General features: G+C 50.2%; 1 protein-coding gene across 3 annotated transcripts in view; it reads right to left on the bottom strand.

Moving 5' to 3' along the window:
• The window catches only part of EML1 (EMAP like 1), a 156,718-nt gene that overhangs the window by 19,990 nt on the left and 111,036 nt on the right, over nt 1-25,692 (bottom strand). For 2 of the 3 annotated variants that reach the window (XM_036317294.1, XM_036317285.1), the window contains exons 4-11: nt 22,253-22,387; nt 11,480-11,508; nt 10,586-10,642; nt 7,761-7,890; nt 4,695-4,844; nt 3,388-3,457; nt 1,346-1,456; nt 497-592 (exon numbers count right to left, since the gene is read on the bottom strand). In XM_036317294.1, coding sequence (XP_036173187.1) covers nt 497-592; nt 1,346-1,456; nt 3,388-3,457; nt 4,695-4,844; nt 7,761-7,890; nt 10,586-10,642; nt 11,480-11,508; nt 22,253-22,387 — 778 coding nt within the window. The remainder of the gene's footprint in view (nt 1-496; nt 593-1,345; nt 1,457-3,387; nt 3,458-4,694; nt 4,845-7,760; nt 7,891-10,585; nt 10,643-11,479; nt 11,509-22,252; nt 22,388-25,692) is intronic. The other variant, XM_036317303.1, reaches the window with a different exon arrangement.

A 25,692-nucleotide genomic window follows, 5' to 3' on the forward strand; every position in this document is an offset into this window, starting at 1 on the left:
GAGAAACCCTAAGGGCACCAGCCTGGGACCCGGCGAGGCCCCTCCTTCCCCAGTCCTGAGCTCTGGGCCCTGGGCTGGCGGTCAGACCTCCTCCCCCCCACCCCTCCCGGCCCCTCCCTGCCTGGGACTCAGTGTCACTGCACCTCCAGTGCCTGCTTGCTTGAATTTGGGTACACAGGGGACACTTGGCATTTGTGGAATCAAAGCGAGGAAAAGTGAACAAATGAATTTAAAGGGCCATGGCTGTTCAATGAGGTCGGCAAACCCTGGTAGACATTGTGAAGAGAGGAAGCAACCTGTCAGCCTTGTACATGGCATCCTGGGAGGGGAGGGGCGGGGTGGGCCACAGGGATGCTGGGGCAGGTGTCCCCCGAGGCTGCCGGGGGATGGGGACCCGAAGCCCTCTGAGAAGCAGGGAAGTGGCCAGCGGCCCGTGGCCTGAGAAGGCTCCACATGGAGAAGGACAGCGTGGCCAGCGCCAGGCTGGGAGAGAGACCTTGACGTCCGCCAGCCGCTCCTCCCGCTGCCAGTCCCACACGGACAGCACGTGGTCGTTGGAATCGTCCACAGCACACAGGTTGCTCCCTCCATTCTGAAAAAGAGAAGCATTCCCGGGAAGACTACATTTGAGGATAAACTGGTCGAGCATGATTAAAAATGAACGATAATTTTACTTTTAACAAGGAGTCTGCCGCATGCAGGCTAAAGAATATTTGCCGATTGCCTTTGAGACCTGCTGACGTGGGCGGATACACAAGGAAAGCCGGTGAAGGGGGGCTGATGAGGGGACAGCAGCAGGAGAGAGGCTTCGGGGGGGCTCCCCCCAGCAGGTCCACTAAAAGCCTCCTCAGGGCTGCCGAGCCCTCCCCCGGCACAGCACAGACCTGGTGCTAACGGGGTTCCTGAAAGGCTGTGCCAGGAGGGAGAGCACTGGGGTGAAGCGTGTGCTGTTGGATGTGGACACAGGCATGCGCCTTGGACATAGTCTCTGAACTGGATGAAGACGTGGTTGACAGGGAGGGTCTGGGGGAGACCCTGGCGCCATCCAGCCCTGTGACAGTGAACCAGCCTGTGAGGACAGCAGGGGCATGCTGGGGTCCCCTCGGGAGGGGCAGGTGACATTCAAGGCCAGAGCAGGCCAACGGCCTGCAGAACCGGAGGACAGCTGCAGCAGGACCTCCCCTCTGCTCGCCCCTCGGACGGAAGGCTGACTGGAGGAGGGTGGCCTCTGAAGGTGGGGACGGGAAGCGGGCAGGAGCCACCCCAGTGCAACTCTCTCCCTCTTTGGCCGCGAGCTGACCCCTCCCTGTGGAGAGAGTGCGCCACCAGCAGGGCTCAGACTTACAGACTTAGAGAACGCGATGCAGGTGACCGCTCGGTCAAAAAAGCCGGTCCCAATGACGTGCAGGGTGTTCAGTGTCACAGAGTCCCAGATGCGCACGTGTGGGGGCAATTGCTGTTGAGGAAAAAACGCCAAGTCACCAATTGTGAGAGTTCCGCAAATTTACCTTTACCTTGAAGCTACAAGATGACTTCAATTTTGTCAAGACAAAAGGTCTTCTTCTGCATTTGATAATTCTGTCTTTTAACATAAATGGCAGATTCCCAATGTCTCCAGGGTCACAGCCTCTGTGCCATTTAACCTTAGGCGAGGTCTGTCAAGTTTTAAATTTTGAATAGCCAATTCTTTAATCACACAGGAACTGATATTCTAATGTATACACCTGGATAAAACTGAATTTTAAAATTAAAAAATGATAAGGAGAATGGAATCTCATATAAGGATTAGTCTTACAAAGTTCATATTGTTATTAAGGTGTGTGTGGGTGTCTGTGTGTAAATTCATCAAGACGGTCACCACCAAATCATTTTAAGGGCTCCGTGGGCCCCATAAGAGCAAAACAGGCAATTAATTATGCACAAATAAAATTTAGAATTGCTATGATTCAGTTCAATACCCTCTCAATTGTGTTTCACGGGGATTTATACTAATTTTTTTCTTCCTCAACAGAGAAAAGCAGCCCAGAACTATCATCAGATTTGTCAAGAAAAGGCCCAGCAGTGCACAGCAATGCACCTCGAGGACAGTGGGGTCAGGTGAGTTAGGTTCTGGGGTGGACTGGTCTCTAAGCAGCTGGGTGACTGCAGACAGTCACGTGATCACCTTGGACTTCTCCACTTGTAACTTGTAATGGGAGGCTCAGATAGCCATCACATCTTCTCTGGCTGCAAACTTCTGATTTCAATGCCAGAAACGGAAATACACATTCAATTCACCAGCGGGAGGAACAAAAGCTTACTACTAATTTCAAAGAACTTCTAAGGTCATTTAACATTTAACAAAAACAGGTGACTCTGTTCCATGCATGTGTATTTACATAATAGTGGTCTGATTTATTGTTCCTGTTACCTCAAGTGTAGAATTTTAATGGAAAATAGAAAACAGTTAATATTTAATAGCTGATGTTATTGAAATATTTTCCAAAAAATGGTAACACTTGGGTTTGCTGGAAGGCAGTGTTGATAAACATGGAAGTATTTCATGTGCGGAGTATCAGATCATCTATGCTCCATAATGAGCTATCCTTAGGCAGGTGTCAAAAAGCTACAAGGAGCCCTAGCTGTTTGCTCTGTGGTAGGAGCACTGGCCTGAGGACTGAAGGGTCTCGGGTTCAATTCCTGTCAAGGGCATATACCTCAGTTGTAGGCTCAATCCCGGGCCCTGGTCAGGGCTCATGCAGGAGGCAACCAATCGATGTTTCTCTCTCTGTGTCTCTCCCTCTCTAAAAAACAATTATCAATGGAAAAATATCCTCGGGTAACGATTAACAACAATCACAACAACAAATAAAAGCTATAAGGAGTTTTGAATAAGACGTGACAATGACCACAGCCTGCAGTAAGTGAGGGAAGGACAGCCAGTTCTGAATTGTTCTCTGTTGAATTCCACTAGTTCCCCCTCCGATTACAGCACTTGTGCGAAAGCCCAGCGGTCTCTGTGGATCTCACACAGATGCAAACTCTAGGGCTGAGGTCCTGATTACAGGGATCAAGAGAATGTATCTGAAGTCACTGGAGAGGCAAAATGCCCACTTCAAATCATGTCATTATGATTTTAATTTTACGCATTAAATGTGTACTTGGTATTTTAATGTTTATCATGTAGGTAAATATCTTAAGAATTAGTGAATTCTTAGGCAAGAATGATGTTATTTAAAAATTGGCTGAAATTAAGGTGAATTTAAAGGGTTTTTAAGATTACTGTAAAATTTTTAATTTGAAATAAAAAGTTCTAATGAGAGATTAAGAAGTGTTCAGGTGCTTTATATCTAAGCAGGTTTAGCAAAATGTTATGTTATACAAAGAGGAAGAGATAATGTAACTCACCTTCCCATCCTTGGAAGTGCCCGCGACTTGTCCTGTTGCTATTGTAATCTTATCCGGATGAACTGCTAGGCTATAAAAAAGATACTTATAAAATTCTTACTCTTTAAAGGTAAGCTTTATTTTTTCCTTGATCAAATATAATCTAGCTGACAATCTCTATATATAAAAGGCTAATATGCTAAGTGTCTGTCTGACCGGTAGCTATGACACACACTGACCACCAGGGGGCAGACACTCCACGAGGAATCAGACTCCCTCTTCTCTGGTTTCGGGGTGCGTCACCCGAGAACTGCCACTGCCAAGTCACTGCAGCTCTCGCACTCCGGGACCCCTCCGGGGATATCAGAGAGCCAGTTTTGGCCCTATCTCTGCAGGCCAGGCTGAGGGACCCCACCTGCTGGAGAAACCCTGCTCACTTTGCAAACACCCTTTGAGCCACGGCACCACCCCAGGTGCAGCTGGCAGGGAGGGACCATGGGAGGTTGGCTCCAGAATGCGTCTGGCCCATCTTGCCCAGTCCCTCCCTGCCGGCCACCTTCTAATTAATTTCCTTTCAATGTGCATGAATCCGTGCACCAGGTCACTAGTTTAAATATAAAAATATAGAATGCCTAATTTCTTACAGACTCACAGTAAATCATCTGAGCACTCCAATGACTTTAGACAATTAGTGCCTATTTCATTTCATCTTGATTCCTTCATCTCTAGAGAATTTTCAACTCAAGGAAAAAGCATTTTTTTGTTGTTGTTGTTGTTGCTGGAAAATATCATTTCAATCTCAGAACTACTTAGTCAGCAAGCTTTTTAAAAAAGCCATGTTGAGTATATCAAATAGCAAAGACACCACTGTTTTCAACAGGACTTTTATAACAGACTAGGGACCTAGGGCAAATAGAAAAGCATAAATCCATCGCTTCATTCATCCATCTTTCCAAATGCATAAAACCCCACCGAAGGCTGTGAACAAATTATGGGAATAGCAGAGCCAGCCCAAAACACAAGGCAAAACATTTTACTTTTTATTAAAAAATAAAGACCCAAATTAGAAGCCGTTAGCATGAGATGTGTTAAGAAGGCCTTCTAATCAGGGGTCTATTAGAGCTACTGGTTCAGGTAAGGTGGTTGGTTAAGATTATGGGTTATAAAAACAGAAAACTCCAAAGGTGTCTTAGAGGCCAGGGAGCTAGTGGACAGCACAGAACACGAAATGCTTTCCTCAGGTCCCTTCTCTTTAGTGATGCCCCGACTGGAGCCCTTCCTGCTAACAGTGCTCCCCAGGAGCAGCCGCCTCGGCTCGGGGGACTCACCACTTCACGTCGTCGTTGTGGCCGGCGTAATGCCTCTGGAGCTGCTCCTCCACGTTGTACAGCACGACCACGGATGCGATGAAGTACACCGTCTCGCCCGTCGGGAGCAGGTACAGGTTGTTCCGACAGTCCCGGCCCCTGTACCCGTAGCTTCGTGTACGTCAAGAGAAAACTTGTTTTCTTCTGAAGAGCTGACGAACATCAGCTTTGTCTAATAGGCAAACAATTCTACACGACTATTACCAGCAATTACACAAAATGTTACATAGGAGGCCGAATACATCTCACTCCCTAAATAGGAAGGCAATGAAGTTGGAAATGGCCATTGACTTAATGTGAACACTTATTTTTAATAATATGAAGATTTGGTTTTATTTTAAGAATGTGTGTGTGTGTGTGTGTGTATTTTTTTAAAAAATTGATTTCAGAATGGAAGGGAGAGGGAAAGAGAGATAGAAGCATCAATGATGAGAAAGAATCATTGATCAGCTGCCTCCTGCACACCACACACTAGGGATCGAGCCCACAACCCAGACATGTGCCCTGACCAGAAATCAAACCGTGACTTCCTGGTTCATAGGTCAACGCTCAACCACCTGCCACACCGGCCGGGCAAAAGTAAGTATTATTATATTTTGAAAGCTGAATTGTTTAAGCTTGATCAAAAGTGGTAACTTACTATTTTATTTACGAAAGGTAACTAGGTCAGACATTTGTGACGTCACCGGCAGACGAATTCTTTCTGACTCAGCCTATTAATCCTGGTTCTGGGGAGTGACAGCCGGGGCACATTTTTATGCTGAGCTGTTGGACTTTACGTGGATGCCTGTCTTCTTTGCACCTCGTCTCCCTTTAAATTTGGCCAAGCTGGTGTTCTGAAAGGCTGACAACTGTGACATCCTGCCTCCAGAATTAAAGTCACCTGAAGCTGTAGACACTCATTTCCCAAGAATGCTAGAATACTTGGCACCACATTTCCCCCCTCGTTCCCTCCTGCTGCCTTGCTTGTGTAACGTTCATCTCCAGTTATCACACTGCTCAGATCTGCTGAGCCATCACCGGGCCCACGGGGTGTTCACTTTCCCTCTGCTCCTTAGAGGCGAGGCCTGACGCTGGGAACCAGAACCAGAAGGAGCCACAGGCCCAGCAGAGCCTGCACTCATCCACGTCTCCATGTCACTGTCGTCTTGGGACACAAACCTTCAATGGGGACCTGAAATGGCCTTACTCTGTGGGTTAACGAGAGAGCAGGCCTGGTTCTAGAGTCATGGTTGGGAAATTAACTGAATCCTATTATAGTTCGCGTCTTTGGTAGCTTGTATGGAAAACAAAATACATCTCAAAATGTTAAGTGAAGCTATCAATCCCCTCCAAGAAAAAACTTTGAGCTTTGATAATTTCTATGTTTTATTTTGAAAAAAGTTAAGATGCTGATAATGGACTTTAACATACTACGGTTATTAAGCCAATTATGGGTTTGTTTCTTATTGTAATCTTGGAGCTCAATCTTTATAAAAGTACTTGTAAAGGTGCAAACCACACTCTCTCTCTCACACACACACAAATAAAAAGTAAAACATTTAGGTCCTTCCTCCAACCACTGCCTGCTGCTTAGGCTAATTACCACGGAGATTTTGACATGAACACTTCCAAACCTTGAAAACGATTTTGCAAGCAAAACATGTGAACTTGGATGTAAAAAAGTAACCTGGCAAAAAAACCCACCACTTATTGGGAGCAAATTCCACTGTTTTATATTTTCTACAATATAGACAGGGAGTAGGCTGAGCAAATGCGATTTTTCCAATAATGCTTTCCAGATCTGATTTAGCCAATTTAACAATGACTGACTCAAAGAACTCCAACTCCATGCGCCCAAATAGATTGAAAACTAGGGGCAGGGAAATGCTTATGACATCTGAATTTGAAAAATAAAAGATATATTTTGGAGGGAGAAATTTAGGTACAGATACTAATTTTAAAAACATTCCAAAGAACCCGATTCCATAACTTCAAATATAGTAGCAATTCTCGTAAGTCAAACTGCAACAGCTTCCGTTTAAACCTGCTTCGTATAACCTGTGTTTAGGGCTTTGCATTAAACTGGAAATCAATCCATATCTGTTTGAGGGGGAGGAAGGGTTTTTGCTTTGTCTTAAAATCTGCGTGGATTGGCTTCCTCTAAAGCACAATAAAATAAAATAAAATAAAATAAAAATAAAATAAAATAAAGTAAAATAAAATGTCAACATTTAATTCAGCCCTTCCCCAGGCTCTCAGCATCTCCCCTGGGAAGCTCCTTCACTTTCCAAACCTCACCCCGTGAAGGCTGGGCAGCACTTAATACCAAGGACGGTAGTCATATGGCCGACTGGCATTTCCGTGGCCTAGATGTGGGGGTGGGGGAGAGGTTTTTTATGGTTTTCAGGTGGTATCATAGCTATGCCACGTGGGGGTTCCATGCAGGACGTGGGTTCTCGCTGACAGAAGCCCCTCAGCGAGGCCGTGTTAACCTGCAGTCCGGCTCCGCAGCGGCCAAGTCCCTGCTGGGCTGGAGTGGGTGTGCGTCCTTCCTTCCGTGCTCCCATGTTCATTAGAATCCTAACCTTTACCCACTGAGATGATTTCTGCTAAATTTGCTTTTCTAGGAGTTTTTAACTAACTACTAACTTTATTCTGTCAGGAAAATTAAAATACTGGCCAGAAACTAGTGATGCATTTTCCCACAACTGTCCAAAAGAATCGTTCAGCCATAGAACATTTTAAGAGTCTCTCTTCAGGAAGACGATGTGTATGTATTTGAGTGAGGACCACAAATACTGACCTCAGGAACGACAAGTAGGTGCCCTTCATCATCGCTAGCTCTGATGGAACGGCTTTTCTAGTCTACGGGGTGCTGACTTATGGCCGATCCTGTTAAATTAATTTTAAATAAGAGAATGTTTTTGGTGTTTTTTTAAAGATGCTTAAGAGAAATTAAGTTTTAAGAGTTTCTACAGTTGAGCATCAAGCCCAAAGCATGATCAGCGACGGCTCGTGCGAGCCCCGCGCGAGGGACGAGGATACACCCACTCCAGCTTGAGCCTCTTGGTTGGAAGGTCCACCTTGGCTTCCAAGTTGTAGGACTCCGCCTGGTCCCTGGGCATGTACATGGTGACCGGGCGGCCGCGGAGAAACATCTTCACGTAGCCCTCTTCTGCAAGGAGAACAGACGCGGTGAGACAGCTCGGCGCCAGGGACCTGCGAGCCACGTCCCTTCCTGGCCTCTCAGTGCAAAGGGAAATGGCTGCCCTTTCCTGTCGCTTCTAACGAACGTCTAATGTCACCTTGTCCTCTCTGACCTCCTATTCACTTAAGTACATGAAGTATATAAGAAGCGGTAAAAAGCAGGCAAGAACTGGATTCCACTATTTTTTCATGAGGTTTCAGTGCTTACACATTTTATCATCAAGAGGGAAGAAAATGATACTCCTCCCATAACACAAGAAAGCCACTGAAACTTTCTGAGCTCCACGTATATATAATTTCCACGTCGAAAGTCATAAGATATCCTCCAATGTTTAAATTGGTTGGTTACATGGCGATGTAAAAATGTGTCTCTACGTGTCTTTTATGTGGGACAATGCTGTCCCGTGTGAAGAACCTCAAAGCAGAAGTACATGCTAGGACGCATGCAAAAAGGGAAACGCTCAACGAAAAGCTAGAAATGGAAAACAAACGAGCAAAAGGCCCATCAGAGAGGGAAACTGGGAAAGACAACTTTCTGGAGCAAACACTTTCATAATAAAATAACTTCCAATGTTTTCATAAATTGTGGGGACAAAAGTAAAACCCAGGGATATATCGACATGGCATCGCCTGGACTTTGGGAAGGAAATAACTTGGGGTTTCCCGGTAGCGTTTTCAGGTCATGGTGAGACCAGAGGAGGCTCTGGTGGGTGGTCCTGAAGAATGCGGTTCCCCGTCAGCGCTCGCTGCGCTCGGGTGCGTCACTGCGGACCAAAGGACCAGCCGAGAGGCACTTAAATCGGGCAGCTGGGACCAGGGAGATCTGTGGTAACCCACAGAAACCATCCTCAGGAGGAGGGGAGAGCAAGCAGGAAATCATTCCCGTACCGCCAGGTGCCACCGTCACACGTTAGTTTTGTCAGTCTTAGCCCCAAGGGTGTCAAACCACGCCGCATGCACTGCTGCCCAGCGGCCCGAGGCCAGCTCTGCTGTTGCCGTGTGCGTGCCCCAGGCCTGCTGCATGCACGTGACACACTCTTCACTCCACACGTGCAGAGGGCTCTGCGGTCAGAGCAGCACGCGTTCATCCCGCACAGGGAGCCGCCGCGGGGCTGTGGATCCCGCTGGAATGCTTCACTGGGCTCCGAACTCCCTAATGCGCTGAGACCAGCCCACCTGAGACCCGGCACTGCAGGCTCTCCTATCGGTCCCCTAGGCCCGTGGTCGGCAAACTGCGGCTCGGCAAACCGCGGCTCGCGAGCCACATGCGGCTCTTTGGCCCAATGAGTGTGGCTCTTCCACAAAATACCGACTTCTGCGCATGGACCATGAAGTTTCAATCGCACTGTACGTGTGCACCCGCACGTGGTATTTTGTGGAAGGGCCACACTCAAGGGGCCAAAGAGCCGCATGTGGCTCGCGAGCCGCTGTTTGTCGACCACGGCCCTAGGCCATCTCACATTCTGCGGCTGAACCCATGAAGGCCCAACCTGGGCTTCACTGAGTCTCTACCCCAAATCCTCCACTTGTCTCTGATGTGCTGGATGCAAAGGTCTAACTCAGGGGTCCTCAAACTACAGCCCGCGGGCCACAAATATTGTATTTGTTCCTGTTTTGTTTTTTTACTTCAAAATAAGATATGTGCAGTGTGCATAGGAATTTGTTCATAGTTTTTTTTTAAACTATAGTCCGGCCCTCCAACAGTCTGAGTGACAGTGAACTGGCCCCGTTTAAAAAATTTGAGGACCCCTGGTCTAACTGCTCGGCCACAACCACCCACGTGGGTTCTCCTCTCTGGCCAGCTGCATTTCCGGGCCACCCCACACATCTGTCCTGCTCTGGACCCCTAACAGGCTCTTCTCCTGGCCTCAAACCTCTTCCCATCCTTTACCCCTCACCCAGATCTGAGCTCATGCGTGGCTCCCACTGGAGAACCTAAAGCACCCAGCAGACTGACAGCCGTGAAGAGAGGGGCCGGCATGACAGAGCTGCACCTTAACTCGGAATGAGTCCACCCACTCTCCTGTGAGAGAGGAATCGGACTGCAGGCCAGGGGTCGAGAGAACACAGCGCCGCTTCTGCAGCACACGCAGGGCCCGAGGCTGTGTTTAATCCGTGTCTGAATGCGATCAAGTATAACTACTTGCGTAGACTGTAGTAGGTGCTGCTGACGAAGGCCTTACGACCGAGGTTCACTTCCTGCGCAAATCTCAGCTGCTGTCTATGTCCTATGGACACACTGGCCTTGGCCTGGTTTTGTCCTGGGAACGCAGGTGGCCTACATCTAAAGCCCCGATGCGGCAAGGGGAAGCAACGCTTCTCAGGCGTGTTAGGGTGGCAGCACACAGCCAGCGCACCGGAGGCGGGGCAGGCCAGCAGGGGTGCAGGGCCATCGCACACAGTGGGCGCCGGGCCTTGTCCTATAGCTCTCTTAAGGCTTATACAGATTTTTGGGAAAGTTCCTGTAATCAGCCCATAATCGACCAAGACCCGAATGGCAGCTACTTAGTCAAATGCTCAGGGGCTCAACTTCCAGCCAAGGGTGTGCGTCGCAGAAACGCTCTCACACGGGGAGAGGGTGTGTCTGACGTATGAACAGCGTTTCTGGAGCCTGGGCCACAGCTTCGCTCAGAGAGCTATGAGGGCGCAGACAGGCGGCCTACCTTGGCAGTGCGTCACCCGGCGCTTCCCTTGCGATTTCGGAGACAGAGACAGAAGGGCTAGATAAAGAGACGCGGAGAACTGCAGGGGGGCTGCCTGCCTGGGCGAGCGCTCGCTGGCTCTTGGTGGGAGAGGCTACCTTCCCCCGCCCCCGGCAGAAAATCCCGGACACATTTCAGGGATTCCGACAGGGAAGCCTAGCTCTGCAGGCTTGCGGCCATGACACCGTCAGTGAGCGATCTCACGCTCCCTGAAAACGCAACGAATATGACAGCACTTGCTGACACATCGGAACTCTGTGACTTCTATGCTTCGATTCCAAATTGGAAAACACTGGGAAGACGAAAATTAAGTGAGTGGATTTACCCAGTTACTCACGTGTCAATTTCTCTGCATTTTAAATGCACGTTTAAATAAGGTTAATACCCTATAGATAGCGTGTACCTTATTATGAAATGTGTTTAAAAAAGCTCTACGGAAAGGTCCAAACGAACTATTTGTTTGCAAGTTAGGAAACCACAGGCAGGACAGGAAGAAAAGCTCCTGCAGACAAGTGACAACTCGGTGCGTGGGAGACGCTCCTTGTCAGGAAAGGCAAACGCTGATGCCGGGAACCCCCTGAGCGGGAAGAGGCGGCAGGTCTGAGGACCCCAGTGCCCTGCGCTGCCCGCTGGCATCTTCCTCCTCCTGGTGGACGTATCGGAAACCAGCTCTTAAAGGGGCCAGTAAAGGTTCAGTCTGTGTGATCTGAGCGGTGGGCCCCCGGGACCGGCCGACATCAGCCTCGCCACGCAGACACCCAAGTTCTGGTGTCGACAGCGGCCGAGGCCCAGCTGCCTCTGAGCTGTGCCCGGGCTCCGAGGGGAGTGAGGGCACCGGCAAAGGTGCAGACTTACCCGCGCTGAAGACGGGCTCCTTGGGTTTGCTGTGGAGAAAAGAAAACCAGATTTTAGAGGGAGGCTGACCCCATGCATGCGAGACCCCCACAGTGGTCAGCTGGCTTGTCACATGCGTGCTGCGTGAGGGGCACATGTTAACGAGGAAAACAGAACCACGTATCTAAAAGGGAGCAAGTGTGAGCAAAAACTTCCAAAACCGGGGCCGGAGGCTGCGATCCCGCCTCCTCCCCAAGCGGTGCTCCTCGCGAGCGGGTGAGGTTGGAGAGGAAACCTCTGGTTCATTGAGGTGGGCATGGCCCAGCCTAAGGGTATAGAAGGTTTTTTTCCTTCCTGTGCCCTTTGGAATGGTCTCTTAAAAGAACTTATTTAAAACGAGCGGGTTCCTGGGAGAGGGGCTTGGTGAGGAGTTTCAGAGCCCGACTCCGCAGGGAGGCCACGGGGAGGGAGACGGGGCGGGAGGGAGACAGGAGGGAAGAATAGTGAGGCTTGGGGGGCGTGTCATCGGAGGTGTGGGGACCCCACTGTGGACTTGGCCAGGCTGAGGCCGCCCCATGACTGCACCTGGGAAAGCAATCCCCCAAAGCCTTCAAGGTCGAGCCACAGAGGGACGGAGGTCACCCTGGGCAAGCTCCCGACAGGACGAGCCCCCACGAGGAGTCTGGGTGCCGGGGAGACAGCCCCCCTGTGGGGCAGCCCCGCCAGTGCGGAAAGGGAGCTCAGGCAGGGCAAGAAGTGCACCGTTCAGACCAGAGCCCGTACGTGAACCAGGTCAGCGAGGCTCCGACATCCAAGCAGCTTCCCCGGCCAGCAGCCTCCTGATCGCGTCCCACTTTGGGGTACAGAACGAGACACCGTAAAGGGAGCCCCGCCTAAGGGAGCCTAGAGGGGTGTGAGCCTGCGGAGGAACATGAACTCACTGATTTCGTGTGTGTGCGTATTTAAGAAAATGTCCCTGAGCAGATATCACCCTAATATGACTTTTCTCCTTAATTTTAAACGTGAAACACCAGCCACAGAATTGCCCTCGCCCCGCGATGTGATACATATTGTCCTGGGTTTCCGGGGCGCTGCATGCAGTCGCGGGGCCTGCGGATGCTGCAGTCTGTCTGCACTGCTCATGTGCTCTCAGGGCCTGTTACAGGGTCAGCTTCCTGACCGCTGACCTCTGGTCACTGAAACTCCTCACTGCACCACACACCCATGAGGAAAAGCCTCACCTGACCTTGGCCTAAAGGCCCCGAACAACCTACTGCCCTTTACACTCTGCCCAACGTCACTGAGTCCAGCCACGCTGCCGGCGCCGCCCTCACACGTGCCAGGAGCCCCACCCTGGCAGCCAGTGCGTGGCCAGCCCCAGGCCGAGTGGGGTCTGTGCCGCTCCACCTGCAGGCACCTCAGGCCCTGCCCCCGAGCCTCCCAGTCCATCACCCTTATTTTCCTCTGAAGCCCTGTTAGCCAAGGCACCCGGTTTGCTTTTCCCGCCAGTAGGTATCTGCAGGAGATGGGGTCTCAGTGCTGCTCCCTGCTGCGCTCAGGCCAGGAAGTCGGTGACCTCTGGAGTCGCAGGGACTTTTCTCCGCTGTCCCTCCTCAGACTCCAGCAGCCTGTGGGGCTGTGCCCGGGTCGGGGCGAGGAGACAGTGCTGCCTGGTGCCTGGGGTGAGGCCCCCCAGGGCCTGACTCCACTCTGCCTGCACCCCGGGGGCCCTCTCTGGGTCTCCCATCCCTCCCCCGTGGATGGGCTGTCTCCTGTGCCAGCCACAGTGTGACTTCTCCGGGCTCTCCGCTCTGCCCTCAGACAGCAGCCCCCCGAGGTCTGTGGGAGGGGGTGTGGTGTGAGGGGCCCCTGAGCCCAGGGCTCCAGGAGTCTAACCGCCCTGCAGTCCAGGTCCTCCAGGCCGCACTCAGCTTTCCAGACCCCGAGCCTCCAGCTCCTCCTTCCTCCCAGCACCGAGGCTCCCGCTGCCTGCAGCTCCGCCGGACACAGGCAGCCTTTCTGTGTGATCCTGGTTGGGTTAAAATAGCTCCATTTCAGAGGCCACCCGGCGTGTCCCTTGCTGCGGGGAAGCGACACTTGTGATTTCTAAGCGGAAGCACCAGCCCCCACTCCGCACTGTGTATGTTATTAGATTCGCAGGGTAAGGACACGGCGGAGGGGAAGACAGATCACAGGCACCCCCCCCCAGAGGCACGAGGGCAGGGGCGCAGGCAGGGATCCGAAGACGGAAGTTGCTCTGTCCAGCACGACTTTGGTCACAGAAATAGAAAGACTCGAGAGCTATGAGCACAGAAATAAGCCGCCCAGCGCCTTTCCTGGGGAACACGACAGCAGCCATGGCCCGTGTTCCTCTCAGAAAGGAAATCGCAGGGACCTGAGCGCGGCGCCGGGCGGCCATGGGCTCCCGATGTCGAGGCAGCGCAGGAGGACGAGTCTCCGCAAAGGGTTAGGAAGGGCGGCCTGCGCGGACACCTGGCCGTCACCAGGAGAGGCACCAGGCAGCGCTGCGGTGTTCACGCTCCTTACGTCTTGCCCTAAACTCGGCATCACTCTTTGGCCTGTTGTATTTAGAAAGCAGATTGTTGCTATGTTGCATTATTTTAGAAATTTACATTTTTATAGAAAAAAAATACTATGTTGACTTTAGAATCATTATCCCTGCCAACGCACCAACTGTCCTGAGAGGCAAGAAGGGTGCCTGGGAAGGTAATTCCATGCGTGTGTGCACGTCTCGCTAACACAGACCTAGAACACGGCCATGACTAGAAGGGCAGGCCCATGGAAGGTGCGAGGATGCCAATGACCCAACATGAAGGACACTGTGGCCTCTCGTCAAAATGCGTGGACACGAGTCCTTCCAGAGCTCGCGGGCAGGGGGCTGGGAGTGGGCATCAAGCCAGCACCACGTGAGACCTGCTGGCTGTGAGTTCACCGGAGATCGCCTTGCAGGTGTCATGCAATGTCCCTGATTACCATTCCTTAGTGGGGGCTCACTGGGAAGATGAAGTGGGTGACGATACTCTCTCGGGCGGGGGAATAGGCCCCGGGACCTGATGAGACCTCGTCCATCCCTGTCTGAGCATGGAGTCGACACAGGTGTCACCACCCTCCGGAGAGGCCCAGGAGAGAGCTAAGCCCAGAGGGGAGGAGGGAGGTGCCCACTGGCAAGCAACCCCTCATCTCTCAGCTACCTCAACACTAGGCTGCGGCCAGTATCTGCAAAATGAACAGTGTTTCAATCTGAGTGGTTTTACTGCCGTGTTCTGTCAGAAAGGAGTGGCTGGAGGAGCCTGGCTTACACTCCCTCGAGTTGGGGGCGTTCAGGAGACTCTCCCAAGGCCTCTGACAAGTAGGACCTTGTAGGAATCCACCCATTCTCTTCACTATCAGAGAAGTGTAAACAAGGAGCCTGGAATGCTGTTGAACCTTGAGCCCTGGCAAGGGCCAGAGCTATGCACGGATTGTTTAGTCCAGACAATGGTGGCTCAAGCAATTTCCTGACCAAATAGTCTCAGAGTAAGTCTTTCTAATATTTACTGACCTTTAAGATAGTCAGTCTGTTACTACAATTACCTGCCTAAGGGCTAGATGTGTATCCAAAATTGAATAGAAGGTTGGCAAGGCCTGGGCACCGGTGGAAGTCCTTCCCCTTGTGTTAGGCTTCCCGCCTGGCCCCCAATATTTCCAAATTATTATCTCTTGTCTCATCTCTGTCATTTGCGCACGGCCCTTCTCCAGATCCTGAACCCTGAACCATGCAGGACGTGGTTCACACAGGACCTGAGGGCTCACAGTGGGTACGGGGAGCCTGGAGCCTTCACCAGACCCGTGGCTGGGTCTGGAGGCAGGATTTGAAAACCAGGAAGTTGGACCAAGGTTTGCACTCCCACAAAGCAGCTACAACTCAGTCACATTATTACCAATCCCGGGAAATACTCTGCATTGCGGCCTTGGGGTGCAGGGGCTCAGTGTGGCTGGCTTTCTTTGCATCTGGTAAAACTCACACCTGCCACCTGCAGTTTGGGTGTTTATGAGGAGAGAGGCCAGCAGGGACCATATCCAGATTCAATCCACCAAGTGTTCACTGCCTCCTCCTCCGAGTTGGGTCGTACCTGCTCCCTAATTTACCCCAAGTTCCTGAAAGGGGCTCGGGCTGCGCTGCAGGTCAACACGCAGGTGACTTGTGCAGCAGGGAGCCCTGGGCAGCCAGGGCTAAGCAGCACTGACAGGGCCAAATGCTGTTTGAGCAGAGATACTGGCTTTTGAAAATGACTGGTAAGGCTGGACCAAGGAGGAGGCCTCCGCAGAGTCAAACATCTTATTTCCCTGTGACTTATCGCCTGTAAAAACTTCCTCATCGCGCATTCCATGACTCCTTCTCCAAAGAGTTAACTCAATGAAATAAAATTCCTGCTGAAGTCAAAATACTATCCTATGCAAGCAAAGATTCTTTATAGAAATAGCCTCAAGCAGCTAGAAATAGGATCATTTAGGAACCCATCTATTAAAAAGGTTTAGAAGTCACTGAAGACCTTATTGGGGACAAAAACTGCTGCTTCGTAGACATTTCCCACCACGACTCCCAGCGCGCCATGTGGGTGGAGCACGGATGGCGAAGTCAGCTGACTTGTGCTCCAGTCCGGCAAGTCGCTTCCCTCCACAGGCCAGGCCTTGGTTTCCTTCGTCTACAAAACGGATGAGACCACCGAGGGGCATTGTCAGAATCAACGAGTCATGTACAAAGTGCCCGGTGCGTGGTGACCAGTTACTATCACTTCCCTCTTCCTCCTGACTTCACTGACACGAGTATATGTATTTCTGGGCTCTTCACCTAACAGCCTCAAAACTAAAACAATGTAAGAATATTAGAATTGATTACTTTAACATTTATTAAAGGATAAATGACCCCTGGGGCCCGAAGAATGAAACAATCTCTTCAGTTAAAAAAAAAAAGCCAAACTTTAATCACCTAATTTCTAGTGCAAAATGTTTCAGACTCTAAAATGTTGTGTTAAAAGCATCTGCCCATAGGTGGCGCTGTTTACACACTTCTTAAACGGTTTTAAACAGATACTATCCTTTCATTCATTCAATGGATATTTATTGAGCAGCTACTGTGAGCCAGGCACTGTGCAAAGTGGTAGAGGTGCAAGAATAGTAAGTGACGCAGCTTCTGCCTCCCAGAGCCCCGGAGGGCAAGGGTGTGGGTGTGGGGAGTGGGGAAAGAGTTCCAGCTCCGGACAGTGAACAGGCTGCTCCAAAGCCACCTGACCGGCACCTGACTCGGCCCCGAGGGCCAGGGCAGCTTCCCAGAGAAAGGGGCACCCTGCCAGGACTGGAAGGACAAGCCGGAGCTCCTCCACACTTACCCAATACCCTCTCCCGGCGAATTCCCAGACACATATACAGGGTGTCCCCCAAAATGCATGCACACACTTTAACAGCTGGTCTGTTAAATGAAGATGAGATGTATTTTAACAGACACTGCCTTATAATTACTCAAAGTGTGTGTATACATATTTGGGGGGCACCCTGTACATATATGTCACTCAGGAGAAAGTGCTAGAAAGTTTAATTCATTAAGCTATGCATTTGTGTGTGTGTGTTTATGGTATCTGTGTTTTATAAAAAAGATTTTTCTAAATACGCTATCTTCTTTGCATTTCTTTAATTAAGACTTGAGTTTGACCATCTTTTCATTAGTTGGTATTTGTATGTCTCAGAGAGAACCTGTCCAAACCCTTCACCCATTTTTCTACTGAGTTGTCCTTTTTCTCACTGTTTTTTTGTGTGTGTGTGTGTGTGTTGAGTCCTTTGGAAATGAGGAAAACTAGCCCTTTTCACTTGCACGTGTCACTAATGTCTGTTGAGAGAATGAACTTTGTGTGCAAATCCTTTTATTTACCACCAAGACTTGCACTGTGTTCTGCGCATAGTAGGTGCTCAGTAAGTTAGGCAGTGCTGTGGAACTGAATGAGTAAGGTGACAGAAATGTCCAGAACTTCTGATTCCTCCCTTTCCCAGTGGGGGTGGAGGGGTGAGGGCCGAAACAGGAGTTGGAAGATTTCAAAATGTCCCAATGAGGAGAGGGGCCTCAAGACTGGGGAGTGGAGCTAGCAAAGGTGTGCACACAGCAGCACCCACACTTTGGGAGAGAAAAGGAGTAACTGCAGCTGCCATTTACCGAGGGCCAATGGCAGCAAGCTCCATGCTAAGGAGTCCACATACAGGACTTATTTAATCCTCACGACAGGCCCGGGAGGTAAGCGCTGGTTTTACTGGCTCTGAGGAAAAAAAGCCCAGAGACATTGAGTATTCTGTCCACAGTCACACAGAAAGTGGCAGGGCTGGGAGTAACACTGGCTTACGGCTGTATCGCCTGTCAGTTTAACCTGTTTTGTTATATTGATTGGGGTGAAAAGATACACTCAACAAATGTTTACTGAGGCCCTACTATGTGCCAGGCAGTGCTCTTGAGGGTGGGGCTGGTCAAACTGGATTAGAAAAAAAGAGCGTGAAACTAAAGTGCATTTGCCTAGAAAGATGATGACCCGCATCTAAAATAAAGTTGGAAGAGTATATTTACTGACACAAAGACCTGGTCACAGAGCAAATGAAAAAGAGGGCTACCAAACATATGCTGAAGAATATAATTTTTGTCAAAATTATATGCTACACCCCAGAAACAAAACCAGATGGAAATGTAATAAAATGTTAAGCTATGAGTTCTCTGAGTGGGTGAGATTATAGGTAATTTCCATTTCCTCTTTTTTTTAACATCTGGGTTTCCTAAAACACATGTTACTTATGAAATAAATAAGTTTCCTCAAAAACAAACAAACACTCCCCCCCCCCCCCCCCACACACACACAAACCACACACCAAAAAACAAAATAACCGAAAACAAACAAAAACCTTGCTGGGGAAAAGTGAGAGCTGGTGTTGAGAGGTGTGGATCTCAGGGCACAGGGCTGACGAGGAGTCAGGAGGTGGCTGGAGGCCCTGGGGGAGGATTAGGAGCGAGGCTGCACCAAAAGCTATGCTAAGACACAAATCTCAGGGCCTCCATGTGTCACTCAGGGATGGAGCTCAGAGTGTCCAGCCTAGTGGTCTGGACCTTACAGGCTGGATAACACGGCCGGTATAGGTGCATGGGTTGTGCAAGGCAAAAGGGCATAGAGGGGACCACTTCCACACGTAGATATCTTTATGATTATTTAAATATTTTAATTTTTAGAGAGAGAGGAAGGGAAAGAGAGAAACATCTATGTGAGAGCAAAACATCGATCAGCTGCCTCCGACACGCCCCTCCTGGGGATCGAGTCTGAAACCCCGGGCATGTGCCCTGACCGGGAATTGAACGGGCAGCCTTGCCGTGCAAGGACAACACCCAACCACTGAGCCACACCAGCCAGGGCAGCATCTCCGTTATTTTGAAGTTTTTTTCATATATGTTGACTCCGAAGAAGGACAGCTTATATGTTTGTTACAACAAGGTTTCTAGCAGATGGTTGAAACATTTCTTAAAATCCAACCATTAGAACAGCATTTTGATGGAAACAAAGTATTTTTTTTTAAGTTGCTATGTCTCATTCCCAGCAGAATTACAAAGGGGGAACCAGTTTTATAATTGAAACAGTTTATCAGTCTAACATCTAACACAAATTATGCATTCTAAATAGTAACTTTTTCTGTCTGAAATAAAACACCTTTTAAAATTAAAAAAAAAAAATCCTATTGGATTGGTATACGGGCTACATTAGATAGTCCAGGTCGTTCATCAGGATGTTACTGTCGATTCCCTATTTAAATTTAATAAGCACTTCCCTGTGACATGAATCACTATATAATTGTTAGTATTTATTGCCATCAATAATATATAAAGAAAATATTACATTGCCATATATTGCTATTGTTTTTCTGGAAGTTTTGTCAGTGCAAAGATTAAGTGCTATTAAACTTTTGTGGCTTGTTACTATCAAGTATTATAAAAACGTTAAGCATTCTAAGATAAAAGTCTACAATGTCACATGGAAGACTGTCAAATCCAGTGACCATTTCCAAAGAAAATGAGAAACAGAAGAAGACTGACACTATCATAAATCATAGAGTGTCTATGAAAGCAAAATGGAACGATTTTAAAATGAATCACATCTTAGAAAATGTGAATGGTGAGATCTCAAGAACACTATTATTTTAGGTTCAACACTAAGATTTGCACAATTTATATCGACCGGCTTTTCACTTGCTGTAATCACTGTTATTGAGAACTAAATATGCTTGATGTGCAAAAAAGCCTCCTTTTTCTCCAGGAAGAGAAGCCTTTTTCTAATTTTCGCAGAAGAGTCACACGTGCTAACGACAGCTTGCCTATGGCGTGTGGTGACTGAGCTTTACAGCAGCTAACCGATGACTGACACCAGGGAAAGCAGCGCCGGTGAATGACTTGTTTGTCCTACAGATCAGGGCCGATCCAGATTCTCCTTCTGAGAGCATCTCCTCACCCACCTGCATTCTGATGAGTGGTCCTGAATCACCAGACCTGCAGACCAGCTCATCCCCCCCCCCCCTTTTTTTTAAGATATACAGTCTTCCAGCTGCCCCAGTGCTGAGGACCAGGCTAAAGCCAGTCTGAGTGTTGAGCCTTTAGTGTATGTGACCTATTTTCTTTTGCTTCATCTTCTGTTGTCAAAGCCTGGCTTAAAGGACTGGCACCCTCAGCCCAATGTCAAGGTTTCTTGGTTTCTTTTTTAAAAAAATTTCACCATGACCCCCTTCCCCCCTCTGACAACCATCAGCTTGTTCTCTCTAGGTGTCTGTTCCTGTTTTGTTTCGCTTGTTCATTTGCGTTTTTTTTTGTGTGTGTGTGTTTTTTGATGCCGCATATAAGAGAAATCATACAGTATTTGTCTTTCTCGGTCTGATGTAGTTCCCTGAACACAGACCAGCTCATTCTAATGTGACATTAAGGGCCGTGGGAACCTCGAGGATTTACCACACTTGATCCCCACCGAACCACTTTTAGATTTCGTGGTTTCCTACCCACCACTCACTAGTATTTGTCCGTGGTTCTGGGACGCTGTCTTACTTTTAAAAAGGATGTCCTGCTTGGTTACTGTCGGCAGCAAGGCATAACGGAAAGGGCACAGGCTCTGGAGTAAGAACAGGGTCTGGGTTTGTACATCAGTTCTGCCACTGAACGCCTCTGGACCTCGGTGCTTCCCTCTGTGAAGTAGGTACTTTATATCTAATGCCCTTGAGTCTTATAAATTTATAAGAACCGTAGGAAAACCCCCAGCCCGGCGCATGGCCCTCAGAGCATGGCGCCATCCTGGCGGTTGCTGCAGGGAGACCTGAGTGGAGGAGGTTCTAATAGGACAGGGAATTATTTTTAAATGGACACATTCGGTTGCTTACATTATTTTGAGAACATGATTAGTAAATTTACTCAGACCCTCATTTCCAAATCAAAATGTCCTACTATGGCATTTATTTTTTGAAAAAAAAAAAAAATCCCTTTTAAAATACCTTTTATGGAAATATTTACCCAGCATATTCACCAAACCATAGGATTTAAAAGATAAAACCGATCTGGAGTTTGCACAATGCAGACTCCTTTTGGAAATTCTTAATAAAATGCAGATGTGCATAGAAGGGGCCAAGTTTTCAACAGCTGCCAAAATCTAGACCTCTCAGGTCGACTTGCAAGCTCACCCTGAGCTCAGAGGCGCCCACGGGCCACTGCGTGCCTGCTGGACTCACCCTCTGTTGCCATTGTAACCACCTGGCCTTATTTCCAGGGTATTATCACCCAATTAACATAATCTTCTGATAAGAAGCACTAATAGTCTTCATTAGAAGACAGAACCCATGTCAATGGTTTAATCAGCCATGAACTTGACCTGCTGAGGATGTGAGAAGTGCTCGCTTCTCTTCTGCAAAAGATATCTTTCAGAGATGAAGTGGAAAACAGTTTAAGCTTCCTTTACAGGACTGAATGGGGACGGGTTTACAAACTTGGAATTTTTACAGACTGTGGGCTGGAGCTGATTGCTTGATGACTAAGCTTTTTCCTTACATGAGCACTTGCAAAAACAAAAAGAGTATTTGCCTCTGAAGCTGAAATTCCTCCCTAAGCCTCGCTCAACAGAGAGAATAAAAATAAAGCGCAATGTTTGAAAAGGCAGACCAAAGTACATTAGGTCGCTATACACAGAGAAAGGGACCTCATCTACACGATACATTCTTCAGCATGAAAAGCCATTAAAATGCCAAAAATGAGCTCTCACTCACAAAATGTTTCTAATAGTTTATAGATATTTGTCAAAATCCACTATACACTAACCTCAAAGAAAAATTCAAAATTAGGAGTAATCGTATTTCCTGAAACGAGTAAATAAAAAAAAGGTTCCTGCTTCTGGCATTAGTTCAGGTGGTTTCTGACAAATCATAAAAGTACAACGTTTCACCCACCCGACCTGAGAAAACGCTGCTGACAGCCTCAGCGATGCGCTCACACTAGCTTTCAGGGCCTGCGGAAATTCGGACCAGCGCCCCCATTCCATGAGCTGGTGGAAACAGGCCCTCGGCCCGGCTGGGAGTCCCCGGAGTAACTCCCACCCGGACAGGAGCTGCCCAGCCTGAGCGGCGCCACCCTGACCTCCGGAGAGGCCTCGGCGCCCTCGAGGGCCCTGGCTCGGGTGTGGGTGCGTGGTCGGGGTCTCTGCTCATCTCTGGGGAAGAGAGGGACCCAGCGGGCTCGGGGCCCCGTACCTTTCGCTGTTCTTTTTGCCGCTCGAAGAGCTGCTGGTGGACCCCGTGCGGTTCCGGTTGCCTTTGGAGTCCCCGTAGCTTTCCCTTCGGCCGCCGGGGGACACGCGTTCCGAAGAGCTGGTCCTCTTGATGGTGCTGAGGGGAGATGCAGAGGACAGTGAGAGCCTTACCGGGGGCCTTCCTTATGGCCGAGTATAAAAATGTACGCCCGGAACACCCCACTTCCCCATGGATGCTTAAAGGACGGGTCGCGTCTCAAGTCCTGACTATGGAGATGAAAAACCACTTTTCCGAATGTGACTTGGACTCTGCCTCTGCTCGCTGTTTTGTAACCTTGGCAACCAGTAGCGTTGAAAGGCACAGAGGACACTGGAAGGAAGAAGCCCACAGCACGGTGAGAGAACCCCAGGGCGTAACGGGAGGCCACCTGTCCCTGGGCAGCTTCAGATTAGCCCCAGGTGCTCAACTCAGCTGGCTGTGCCCCGCAGACACTGGGCACTGGGCAGTGTCCGAGACATTTTGGTTGTCAGAGCCGGGGGGCGGGGGGGCGCTACTGCCCACGTCTATTAGACAGAGGCCTGGGATGCCGCTCAGCACCCGACCGTGCCCAGGACAGCCCCCAACAAAGGCGGTGCCAGCCCCCAACGTCAATGGTGCGGACACTGAAGAAGTCTGGTTGGAAGGCACACGTGGGACCAACACGAACAGGATGCCACAGGCACACAGGCAGTGACGGAACAGCCCAGCTGTGTCACGCCTGTGCTTAGAGGTGGTGCCATGGAAGCACTGACTTCCCTCTGGAAAACTGAGGACTAGGGTGGAGGCGGGATGGTTAGATGTTAGAATTTCTGACAAGAAAAGGGAAACTGAGCTAGATGGTTAGACAGATGGGGCCAAACAACTGGAGAGATTTACAGGCAGCTAGCAAACCGCAAGGTCTTCTCTTCCCCGCCAAGGGCACGGGAGCAAACGGTTACACTTCTCTTTTCTAACCGGAAAGTAAAGAGCTTAAGCCACCTGGTCAGGGAGGTAGATACCAGAGACCCGATTAGTGCCCTCTGTGCCAGCCAAACCCAGGGACGGATAAGTCAGGGGGATAAATAACCAACCCAATTAGGACCAAGCAAACCCACAATAGAGGGAGAGCGACCAGAAAACGGCCGGTCCCTCTTTGCGCCGCTCACTTGGGCACATCAGCATTGTAAAGAGCACACCTGGGAAGCCGAGGGGCAGTCTACCGAGACCCTCCATGGCCCTCCCCTCGGATCCCCACCTTCAGAAAGTAGGTAAGAGCCCTCCAAGTAACAGACTCTGTGCAGGCTCTCTCCGGAGCATGCCCATGCCTCCCCCCCGCCCCCCCCTCCTAAACTCTCAGGGTCCCACAAGATTTGCACCCAGAGAAGCAGCGGGCAGAGGCAGCTCGTCCCAAGCTACCCCCTGAACCCGTCCCCAGGCCCCCTTTTTCTCTGACTCTCAGTGAGCCGGCAGCAGCCGTGTGGCTCACGTCTCTCCCACGACGTTTCTAGAGCCCGAGCAGCCTGCCTCGTCTCTTTCCTGTTGCTGCTTCTCTCCCAGGCCCTTCCTGTTTCACTGTTGCTCCCGGATTTAATAAACGTCCTCTCAAGATCACCTGGACTCGTGTGAATCTTTCCTGTACAAAGTCAAGAAGCCACGTGCTACCGGCCAAGGCAGACCACGTGGGACAGGACCCTTTCTGGGGACAGAGTGGTTGGGAACTGGGGGGAATGTCTGGGGAAGATGCCTGAAGACTGCCTTTCTGGGAGAGATAAAGGGCTTTAATGAACTGAAATGACAGAGTGGGGAAGCGCCGTAACCCACAGGCACGCCCCAGACTCAGGAAACTCCCGGGGGGCGGGGGGCAACCCAGGGCCGGGCAGGGGCGCAGGCTGACTGCTCTGCTCTTGGGTCATGTGACTGCATCACAGGTCCCTGCGGAGTTTTGAAATCACCACCGGCCATACATGTCTTGAGATCTGATCTCACTTATCATTCTTGTGTACTTTTTGGCACTGGAGCTTGATAAATACTTATTAGAAAAGGGTGAAGTAGTGACCAATACAGGGCGCCTCGTGCTTTGACCCTGTCACAGGAAGAGACACCAGCGTTTCAGTTGAGCACCTGCTCTAGAAGCACGAGGGATGGAGAGGCTGGTGGGCAGGCCAGGGCTGGGGCTGCGGGAAGACAAGGACTTGGGGGGAGTCGGGTCTGGCGCCTGTGGAGGACCCTGTGGGGGTGGGCGTCCTAATGCGAGCCTGTGAGCACGCGGCGCTCAGGGCAGCACCGAACCACAGCCGTGGAGGAAACCATGCGTGAGGAAGGAGCTGAGAGGAATCCGGGTCAGAGAAAGCTGTCGGCTGCGGGCCGAGAAACTGCCCAGGAGCCTGAGGCGCAGAGAAACCCCGAGGGACAGGGAAGGCAGGAGCCAGGAGAGCGAGGCCCAGGCAGAGAAAATGCGGCAGGACTGGTTAGGGGCTGGCGCTGCGGGAGGGAGGAGAGGTGACGCAGAAGTCTGCGCGGCTCAGGCTGCACGGCTCCAGGGGAGGGCGGGGGACCGTCCCCTGGGCTGAGCCCCCATAATTACAACACCAGTGCTGCAAGCCCCGCCTGCGCAGGTGCTCCGGCTCCGCTCTGTCCATCCTCCCTCCGGGCACCGTGCAGTCCTCCTCCCTTCGTGACTTCCATCCTTCCTCTTAGCATGTTTTTAAAAACCGCACGGTGTGCCAGCGTTTGAGAAACCACTCCCTCTCTGCGTGAGCAAACAGAACTAAAATGAGCTCCCTGCACGCCCGCTGGTGGCGGAGGAGGCTCTGAAGGCGCAGCCCAGCACCTCCCAGCGAGCAGCAGGGGCGGGCGGGCCCCAGCCAACGGGAATTTTTAGAATGTGCAATTTGGGGACAAGGAAATTACAGATCTTAGGAGAGCATGACATTTCTGAAATGTGGGGATTGACATCTTAAAATGACAGAAACCTTTGTGCTTAAAGTTCAAGATCTTTTCACTGAGGAAAAGCACAGGCTGACGTGACGTCAGGGGTCATTCTGGGCCAATCATCCTGTAGGAGGCTCCTAGGCACCCGGAGGCAGGGAGGCAGCCTCTGCGGGGTCCTTGTGGGAGTTCACAGGAAGTTCACAGAAATTTAACGAGGGGGAGGGAGGAATGGAGATGGAAGAGGACTTCACTTGGGGTGGTGAGCACACAGTATAATATACAGACGATTATTATAGAATCGTGCACCTGAAACCTATATAACTGTGTTAACCAAAGTCCCTCAATAAATTCAATAAAAACTAAGGAAGAGGCCTGCAGCACGGTGGACAGTTGGTCAGCTTGGCAGCAGAGTGCCCTGCTTGCTGGCTGTCGCTGTTGTATGGACTGCGTCTCTCGGGGGCGGGGACCAGGCTGGCTTCCTGCAAGCCCCA

Source organism: Myotis myotis, unplaced genomic scaffold, assembly GCF_014108235.1.
Source record: "Myotis myotis isolate mMyoMyo1 unplaced genomic scaffold, mMyoMyo1.p scaffold_m19_p_1, whole genome shotgun sequence".
Classification (NCBI taxonomy): Eukaryota; Metazoa; Chordata; class Mammalia; order Chiroptera; family Vespertilionidae; genus Myotis; species Myotis myotis.